The following is a 9,968-nucleotide window of genomic DNA, read 5'->3' as shown; positions in this document are numbered from 1 at the left end:
TCCAAGATATATCTGGATGCTCAGCCCCATTTTTTGGGGGGGACAGACCACCACCATCTCCCTTCTCATCAATCCCACCCCGGCTGGGGAAAGTGAGACTGGGGGACCCCCCCCGCCCCCTACACACACACACACACACACACACCCCGGAGCTGATGCAAGCAGCGATGGGGTGGGCCCATCCCTCCCCTCCCACCGCCGCAGTGCCTGGCACACACCCCGCTTTCTCCCTGCCGGAGAGATAATAAAAAAAAAAAAAAAAGAGAGAGAAAGAAAAGGCAGGGGAAATAAAAAAAAAAAAAAAAAACGAAAAAAAAAAAAAACCTGCTGACATCATCTGGGATGACGGGGCTGATCCCGCTGCCGGCCCCCCCGCCGGAGCCCCACTAATGCTCCGCTTCTCCCGGCGCAGCCGCCTTCACCCAGCCCAAGCCAAAGGTGCCGGCGGCGGAGCGGGGTGGCAGGCGGCCGCCGCGGCCGGCTGGCCCGGCTCTGGCATCGCCATGCCCGGGGAACCCGGGAAGAACGAAGGGGTGGGGGGCTCCGAGAAGGAAAACGGGATGCCGGAGGGATCGGAGGCAGGTGAGGCCGAGGGGAGAGGGGACGGGGAATGGGGGGGGATGCGGGGTGGAGGGATGCGGGATGGAGGATGCAGGGATGCGGGACGCCTGTGGTACCTCTCAGCAACCAGCCCGCCCCCCCCCCCCCCTCCCCAGGAGGTGACTTTGCGGTCACCCTCCCCGCTTCACCCCCGAGGACCCCCCCAAAGCGTTGGCCAGCCTCAGGCTGTGCCCCCCCTCGCCACCCCACCCCACCGTCATCCCACCCAGGGTCTCAGTGCCCCAGGGAAGCTGAGCGTTCCCTCCCCCCCGGGAGGGGGAAACTGAGGCACAGGCAGCGCAGAGCCACGGCCCAAGGTCACCCCGTGCAGGCGGCCCCGTCACCCTGCAGGGGTGGGGGCCCCTAGTGCAGCTCCCCCCATCCCGCTGCCGCCCTCCCTGTGTGGAAATAGAGGGGTGCAGTGGTTCACCCAAAAAAAGAGGTGAGGGCCCAGTTTGCATGGGATGGGAAAGGGGGTGTTAGGGCATCCCCCCCACCCCCAGCACAGCAGGGGGGGGGGGGGGGTGTATGTGCAAGGGGCTTTGTGGTGTCCCGGTGCCAGGTGGGAGCTGGGGGGACCCCAAACCCCCTTCCTGGGTGCAGGGAGGCCCCAGCCAGGCTATGGTGAGGAAGGGCAGAGTTAAGGGGATCCCAGCACCCCTCTCCCTGTGCTGTGGGACAGAGGGCCCCCCCCAGAAAAGGCACTGGGAGAGGGGAGGGGGGGGTGGCACAGCCTGAGGGACTCCTGGCACCCCCTCTACATGGAAACCCCAGGAATGAAGCACCTGGAGCAGAGGTTAAGCACAATTATATATTTTTATTTCCCCCCCTTGCCCCAGGGCAGGCAGCTGCCTGCTAAATACCCAGGTGAGGCCCCGCCCCTTCCCAGCAGCCTCTGCGGCCTTGCCCCGCCCCCCCCCCCCCCCTCACCCCTATATAAAGGGCTCCAGGGGGCAGTTAAGGTTGGAGGTTGGTTTTGGTTCTTTCTGCTTCATGGAGGTGTTCCTGGGGGGCTCAGGTAATGTGGGGAGCACAGGTGGGGGTGGGCATGTCTGAGGAGGTTTTGGGGTGGGGAGAAGGTTGCACTCCCATCCCACCCCCATCCCACCCCCCCAGCTGGGTAAGGGAGGAGCTGAGAACTTGCAAATTCTGTGCATGGGTGGGTGCAGAGCTCCCTGTAGCAGGGATGCTGTAATGGGGGGGGCCTGCAGTCTGTTGGGGGGCCAAGGAGAGTGCTCCTGATTTGTGGGGGGTTCATTTTTGGGGGGGATGTCTGAGCTCCCCCCTTGATGTAGCTGCATCTTGTGCCCCCAGGGAGGGGCTGGAGAGGAGGGGGGAGCTATTGGGGTGTCACACTCCCCCATGACTTACTCCTGGTGTAACCTTGTGGTGGCACACCCCCCACAAAGTGAGGAGGTCACCTTGTTCTGTCACCCCCTCCTTAGGGGTCGGGTGGCACCAGCCTGGCTGGCTTCTCCCCTTCCCTGCATCACAGGGTGACCCCATGGGGAGCCCGTGGCACTGAGGGGGGGTCTCCCTTCTCTCTTCAGCCCCCCCGCTGGCCACAGGCCCCCTGCCGATGCCCACCAAGGAGGAGGCTCGCCCGCAGCCTGAGGGGGCCAGCTGTGACCCCAGCCCCCCCACCGCTGCCCCCCCCGGTGAGGCCTGTCACCCCCACCAGTTGCCCGCGGACCCCCTGGACACCCGCATCGTCATGGGGGAGGAGACGCACTCCCCCACCGCCCCTGAGCTCCGTGGGGGGGGGCCCCCCCAATCTGCTGTGCCTTGCCCCTTCCCTGCACCCACCAAAGACCCCCTCCACCGCCAAGCAGCTGAGCCCCCCCCGGGCAGACCCCCTGCTCCCAGCCTGGACCCCGACCTCTTTTTCACAGCCCCCTCCACCCCCATCCGAGTCGGGGGGTCCCGGCTGCTGCCGCCCCCCCCTGAGGAGCAGACAGATGGGGAGAGCGAGGGGCTCTGCTCCCCCCCCACCTCCCCCTCTGGCTCCTACATGACAGCAGAGGGGGGCAGCTGGGGCTCCTCCGGCACCGCCAGCACCTCCCCATCCTGTTCCCCCAACCTGGTGGCTGAGGCCGAAGCCATGGCGGTGGCTGAGGCCGAAGGCTCCGGGGAGGCCGAAGCCATGGCGGCGCTGCCCACCTGCCTCGAGGATGCTCCTGCCTTCACCCCGCCGTCACCCGAGGAGGAGGAGGAAGAAGGACTCTTTGCCCCACCAGGGGATGAGGAGGAAGATGGGCAGACGCCGGAGGAAGAGGAGGATGAGGAGTGGGATGTGTCGGGGGGCGAGAGGCTGCCTGGCGCGGGCCTGATCCCGGCAGCGCTGCTGCCCTTCCGCGGCAGCCTCCTCTTCCAGGCGGAGGCGGTGGAGATCACCCCCCTGCCCCCCGGCGCTGCCCCCCTGCCCCTCTCCGACGAGGAGGAGGAAGAAGACGATGAAGAGGAGGAGGAAGAGGGCGGCAGCACCTCAGCCTCCTTCCTGCGCTCGCTGTCGGAGACCTCCATCACCGAGGGGGTGGATGAGTCCTTCGCCTTCCGCGACGACACCTCCGCTTCCTCCGACTCGGCCGCCTACGACGGGGAGGAGGACGAGCGGCTCTACGGCACCGAGCGACACGCTGTAGGGGCCGAGGGGGGACCCCCCGCGACTGCCGCTGCTCCCCCCGGTGCTGACGCCTCTGGGAACGGCGGCATTGAGCTCCACCTTCATGCCGGGATGGCCCCGGCCTGTTCCCCCTCACCGGAGGGGTCCCCCCGGCACCAGCCAGCGAGCGCGGGGCACCTCGGTGCTGAGCAGGTGGGGGTGCAGGAGGGGGATGGCGGTGAGACCCCCCCGGCGCCCTCTGGAGAAGGCAGCCTGGAGCCGGATGGCGAGACCTTCCTCACCACCTCCTCTTCCTCCTTGGAGATGGAGGAGGCCTCAGTCCTGGAGCCTGATGTCCCGTGGGAGCTGGATCCTGTTCCAGGGGGGTGTCCCCCGCCGGAGCCCCCTCAGGTCCCGGAGGAGCCGATGGTGATGCTGGGCACCGAGGAGGTGCTGGTGACCAGGGATGATTTGGGAGAAGGGCCTGGTGTGGAGCTGGTGGCGAGTGACAGCGTCCTGCAGTCCCCCGGCCTCTGCTCCAGGGACCCCCAAACTGATGGGCTGGGGGCCAACGATGTGGCACCAGCCAATGGAGAGCCCCAGGGTGGCCCTGGGAGTGACATTGACGATGATGGTGACGGCACTGTGAGAGCAGGGAGCACAGAGCCAGCAGCCACTGATGGCCACGATGAGCCAGACACCGTGGCCACCGACCTGCTGCCACTGGTGACACCCACCCCACCAGACACCGTGGCCACCAACCTGCTGCCATCGGTGACACCCAGCCCACCAAATGATCTCAGCACTGTGGCCACCAACATGGTGCCATCAGTGACACCCAGCCCACTGGACACCGTGGCTACCGACCTGGTGCTGTCAGTGACACCCAGCCCGCCAAATGATCTGGACATCGTGGCCACCAACCTGGTGCCGTTGGTGACACCCAGCCCACTGGATGCTGTGGGTACTGACCTGGTGCCATTGGTGACACCCAGCCCGACGAATGATCTGGACACTGTGGCCACTGACATGGCACCATCAGTGACACCCAGCCTGCCAAATGAGCTGGACACTGTGGCTACTAACTCAGCACCATCGGTGACACCCAGTTTGCTGGATGAGCCAGACACTGTGGCCACCAACTTGGCACCATCAGTGACACCCAGCTTGCCTGATGAGCCAGATGCTGTGACACCCAGCTTGCTGGATGAGCCAGACACTGTGGCCACCAACCTGGCGCCACCAGTGACACCCAGTTTGCTGGATGAGCCAGACAATGTGGCCACCAACTTGGCACCGTCGGAGACACCCAGCCTGCCTGACGAGCCAGACACTGTGGCCACCAACCTGGCGCCACCAGTGACACCCAGTTTGCTGGATGTGCCAGACACTCTAGCCACCAACTTGGCACCATCGGTGACACCCAGTTTGCTGGATGAGCCAGACAATGTGGCCACCAACTTGACACCATCGGTGACACCCAGTTTGCTGGATGAGCCAGACAATGTGGCCACCAACTTGGCACCGTCGGAGACACCCAGCCTGCCTGACGAGCCAGACACTGTGGCCACCAACCTGGTGCCACCAGTGACACCCAGTTTGGACGAGCCAGACACTGTGGCCACCAACTTGGCACCATCGATATCACCCAGCCCACTGGACACCATGGCCACTGACCTGGCGCCATCGGTGACCCCCAGCTTGCCAGATGGCAGCGCAGCACCGTCCCCCCCACCGCAGGATGTGTCCCCCTGCGATGCCAGCGAGGAGCTGGCGGACAGGGTGGCCTCGGCCAGTAAGTCCCCGGAGCCACCAGCATGTCCCCCGGGGCAGGGGACGATGTTGTGTCCCCCTGGGGATGTGGGCGAGGCCCCTGAGGAGTGGGACGGGGCCACCGCCTCCTCCGAGGAGTCGTCCCCAGAGCTGCTGGACACCTCCCGCTCCCGCACTGACTCCAGCTTCTTCACCGCCCCCGAGGACAGCGCGGGGGAGGCGGCCGCCCCCCCCAGGCCCCCATCTTCTGCTGAGGAAGAGGAGGATGCTGCCCATCGCTGCCTGGCCCTCTGCCTGCCCGCCTCACCCCCCGTTGTCCCCCCGTTGGTTTTCACCGCCTCGGAGCGGGAGGTGTACGTGGGGGTGCCCCCGGCCCCCCTGGAACTGCTCCAACCACCCGGTGCCTTTTTGGAGAGCGGGACGGCCTGGCAGCGCCGTGAGGACCGCCAGCAGGTCACCGCCATGTTGTGGGGCTCCTTTGGGGACCTGCCGGCCCCCCGCCTCCTCCCCAAGCCCCCCGAGGTGCTGGCAGAGCCCCTGGAGACCCCCCCTGCTGATGGGGGGATGGAGGAGCCCCTGGCCCCCCATGACCCCCCAACCCCTCAGCCGGGCGATGAGTCTCCAGGCCAGACTGCTGGGGAAACCGATGCCAAAGTCCTGGGGGAGGGTGGCCCCCCCAGCGAGCCCCCGGCACTCCCAGGGCAGCAGGAGGAAGAGGAGGTGATGGCGGGGGCTTCATCCAGCCCCCAGCTTGCTCCGGGCGCTGCTGAAGCCGGAGATGCTCAGCCGGAACCCCCCCTGGAGCTGGCTGGGGAAGCAGCACCCCAAGCCCCCCCTGAGCCCCCCAGCCCGCCGCCGGCCCCCTGCCCTCCGCTCCCCAAAGTCAGCCAAGTGCCTCCCCTTGCCGCTGCGCCATCGCTGTGCCCGGCCCGCGCCTCCCGCGACACCTCAGGGCTCCCCACCGGCGAGGAGCGTCCGTCTGTCCTGCCCCTCTCCAGGAAGCAGCTCGAGGGTAAGACACGCACCCCTAAAACACATGCACGCACCCCCCCGCCCCCTCCCTTGCTGTGGGGCTGGGGTGGGCATCACCTGCTGGTGGGGGTGCTGGGGTGACCCCAGGGCGGGCAGTGGGGGTGAGCGGGCTGGGTTTGACCCCATGGAGGGGGGATTTTTGGGGGCGCTGCCAGCTCAGCACCCTGCCTTGCCCCCCACTGCCATGGTGTATCGCTGAGGGGGGTCCCAGGGTGGGTGACAAGGGTGAGCAGGCTGCTTTCAACCCCATGGAGGGGGGATTTGGGAGGGGGACCACCAGCTCAGCCCCCTCTCCATCACCATGGGGTATTGCATGGGACTGGGGTGGGCATCACCCGCTGGGGGGGTGCTGGGTCTGCCCTTTGGGGGGTCCTGGGGAGCTGAGCAGTCTGTGTTGAACCCCATGGAGTGGAAGGGGGGATTTAGGGGGGGGTACACCACCAGCTCAGCTCCCCCTTTCACTCCTTCCTGCAGCCCCCCAGCCCTCCCCACGCAAGGAGCAGGAAGCCCGTGGCCGGCAGGCAGGGATGGGCAGCCGGGGGCCCCCCCGGGGGTCCCTGCAGTCAGAGTCGAGCTCCTCCAGTGAGGCGGAGGCTCCGTACCCCTGCCCCGAGATCCAGCGCCTGCGGGAAGCCGCCGGCATCGCCCTGCGCCAGGACAAGCAGACCCCGGCCCCCCGCCGCTGCGAGGCCAACCATAAAGGTGGTTGGGGTGTCCCTGTGGGGTCCCTCCTGTATTTTTTGGGGGGGTCAGAGGGGTGTCTGTCTTCAACCCACCCCTCTGCTTGGCCACAGGGTCCTGTAATGAGTCGGAGAGTAACGATGAGTCCATCCCTGAGCTGGAGGAGCCTGAGGGCTCGGAGCCGCCGCCGGCCCAGACCCAGGTGGGGGTGTTTTTGGGGAGGGTGGGGGCAGTGGGGACCCCCCCCCGGGGCGGTGGGGCTGGGGGTCCCCTCACCAACCCATCTCTGTCAGGCACAGCTCACCCACTCGCTGGGCACCGGGGAGGAGACCGTCAGCAAGGCAAAGCAGAGTCGGAGCGAGAAGAAGGCCAGAAAGGTGGGTTTGGGGGGTGTCCTGTGGGGCTGAGGGGGGTCTCCCATGGGACTTGGGTTCCCATCCCAGAATTAGGGTGGGTGAGGATGGGCTGGGGAGGGGGGACTAGCCCTGGGGCAAGAGGGGAGCCCTGGTGTGTTGGGGGACAAATCTCCACTTTGGGGGGGTCTCCAGGTGATTCTGGGGTCTCCCAGCATTGGGGGATGTGTGTGTGTAATATGGGGTCCTCCATCCTGGGTGGGGGGGCTCAGCCTGGCCATCCCCTCCTCCCTGGTTTCGCTGTTGTCCCAGAGATTTGGGGTGTTGCTGGGAGGGCGATCCTTGGCTGCTCTGGTATTGTGATGCCAGACAAGGGGACACGGGGTCACCCCTGTGTGTGTGCGTCCCCCCAAGGCCATGTCCAAGCTGGGGCTGCGACAGATCCACGGCGTCACCCGCATCACCATCCGCAAGTCCAAGAACATCCTCTTCGTCATCACCAAACCTGACGTCTTCAAGAGCCCTGCGTCCGACATCTACATCGTCTTCGGGGAAGCCAAGGTGGGAGGCGGGTGGGGAGGGGGGGGGGTGTCCCATCTTTGGGTCTGGTGGGTGACCCCGTGTCCCTGCAGATCGAGGACCTGTCGCAGCAAGTGCACAAGGCGGCGGCAGAGAAGTTCAAGGTGCCGATGGAGCACTCGCCCCTGATCACTGAGACGGCCCCCACCCTCACCATCAAGGAGGAGAGCGAGGAGGAGGAGGAGGTGGGTGCTGGAGAGGGCCCCAGGGTGTGTCCCAGGGGCATGGGGGAGGTGTGACAGCACCGTGTCCCCTCTCACAGGTGGATGAGACGGGGCTGGAGGTGAGGGACATCGAGCTGGTGATGGCCCAGGCCAACGTCTCGCGGCCCAAAGCCGTGCGGGCGCTGCGGCACAACAACAACGACATCGTCAACGCCATCATGGTGAGTGGAGGGAGCTGGGAAGGAGGGGAGGGGGGGGGCCTGCAAACAGGGGTACCCCCCCCAGCCTCTCCCAGCATGAACTGGGGTCCAAACCCTGCCACAGGGTGCATGGGGTGGTCCCTGACACTCTGCTCTCTCCCCCACAGGAGCTGACCATGTAGCGGCCGGGCGTGTCCCGGCCCCCCCCTGTATAGATGCACAGTTACTCCCCCCCTTCTCCACACCATCCTCCCTCTAGACCCCCCCATCGTCCTCCTCCTCTGCATCTGTAACACTCAATAAACGGCCTCATGTATCCCTTGGATCGCACAATGCCTCTGCTCCCTGTGATTTGGGGGGGGGGGGGAGGCTGGGCTGCCCCATGGCTCCCCCAGATCTCGGAGGGCCTGGCTGTGGATGTGGTTGGTGGGGGGGGCTCAGGACACTCCAGTTTCCAGCAGTGGGATATGGGGGGGGAGGGCTGTAATTAGGATGGGGTGAGCCACATGGCTCTTGGGGGCCGGGGGGGGAAGCTGGGAGCTCCCTGGCTTGATGGTGTTTGGGGGGGGGGGGGGGGGCAGAGTCCTGGGGTGCTCCCTGTTGGTATTTGAGAGCTGCTTAACAAAGCCGGGCTTTGCCAAAGCCTGAGCGAGAGGGGAGCAAGGGCTTTAGCAATGAGACAAACCAGTCAGGTGCAGAATTATATTTACCTGTAACAAATATTCCATACAGAAAACGTACAAACACAGCCCCCCCCTGCCCCCCGCTCACCCTGGGTCGCCCCCTCCCCGGTGCCACTGGGGCTGGGGTCATCCCAGGGCTGGCAACGGGGGAATGGAGGTGGCAGAAACTCCCCCTCCCGCCATCCCCGTGCTCCTAGAATGCAACGACGCAGGGTTATTTCCAGAATTAAATCCCATTTAAGTATTTAAAAAAAAAAACCCACCGAGTTGTTACGGCTTCTGTTTTATAGCTCTCCATATACAATCATGTCAAAAATAGGACTTTTTTTTTTCTTCCAAATTTCCTTAAGTCTTTAATAACTTCAATGTCCACGTGTGCAATTTATTTTTAATCTGTAAATCATAAAAAGGCACTAAGAAACCACCACCCCACCCCCAGCTCTGAGCACCCCCAGCCCGGCGCTGCTGGGCTTGAGGAGGAGGAAAAAAATCTTTGTTCCTCAACTCTTGAGGACCCTGGAGCTGGGGACACCCCCTGCATCTCCCCTTCCCTCACCCCACGGTGAAAAAAAAAAGTGCCCAGAGGAGGAAACCTTGAGCTTCTCCACCACGGCTTGTTCTAAAGGATGGATGTGTCCTGGGCAAACCCCTTCCTCCCGGGGTCTGGGGACCCTTTTTGGGGACACCCCCCCCCCCCCTGCTGCTCTTCAGTTTATTGGTCTTGAAACTGGAAGGGCTGGGGGAGGATGGACACAGGCTGGCCTCAACCTCAACCCTGGGGTGATTTGGCCACATTCACCCCGTAAAAGTCCAGGGGAAGGAGGGATTGGGGTGATGGGGACCTCCCCCCACTGGAACAGAAGCTGGGGGGGGGGTGTTACCCCGACACAGCCTGAAGCAGCACAGGATGGTGGCTCTGGGCAGGATCGTACTGAGGGTCGATCCTGGGAAGGGCAGGTAAGCTGGGGGTGAGGAGGGGGGAAGAGGATGGAGGGATGAAGGCTGCTCTGCCTGGGCTGGACAGACAGGAGGGAGGGGGCTGCCGAGGGAGAGCGAGGGTTAAAGGCACTGGGGAGGGAGGGGGGGGCAGGGGAGGCTTTGGGGACAAAGAGCAGAGGAATGTGCAGGAGGGGCTGGATCCCCCCCAACCTGCTGAGCCAGCGTCTGGCCTCAAAGCACCCGCCCCAGGGACTGGCCACACACCCTCACCCCCTGTGCCACCCCCGGCTCGGGGTGGCTCCTGCCAGGGTCACCCATGGGTGCCAGAGACCCCGGGGTGCTACTGGGCTGCCCCATCCCTC

The 9,968-nt window shown here is 65.1% G+C and overlaps 1 protein-coding gene across 1 annotated transcript; it reads left to right on the top strand.

Moving 5' to 3' along the window:
- Nucleotides 1–312: 312 nt before the first annotated feature.
- On the top strand, nucleotides 313–8,298 carry LOC141958242 (uncharacterized). Its single transcript, XM_074901051.1, has 9 exons — nucleotides 313–582; nucleotides 2,151–5,987; nucleotides 6,482–6,709; nucleotides 6,802–6,890; nucleotides 6,982–7,065; nucleotides 7,456–7,602; nucleotides 7,674–7,805; nucleotides 7,883–8,005; nucleotides 8,152–8,298. The coding sequence occupies exons 1-9, from the start codon at nucleotides 390–392 to the stop codon at nucleotides 8,164–8,166; spliced, it is 4,848 nt and encodes a 1,615-aa protein (XP_074757152.1). The 5' UTR covers nucleotides 313–389; the 3' UTR covers nucleotides 8,167–8,298.
- Nucleotides 8,299–9,968: the final 1,670 nt, after the last annotated feature.

This window comes from Athene noctua, chromosome 2 (assembly GCF_965140245.1).
Source record: "Athene noctua chromosome 2, bAthNoc1.hap1.1, whole genome shotgun sequence".
In the NCBI taxonomy this organism is placed as follows: Eukaryota; Metazoa; Chordata; class Aves; order Strigiformes; family Strigidae; genus Athene; species Athene noctua.
This window is presented reverse-complemented; position numbering and strand designations above follow the sequence as displayed.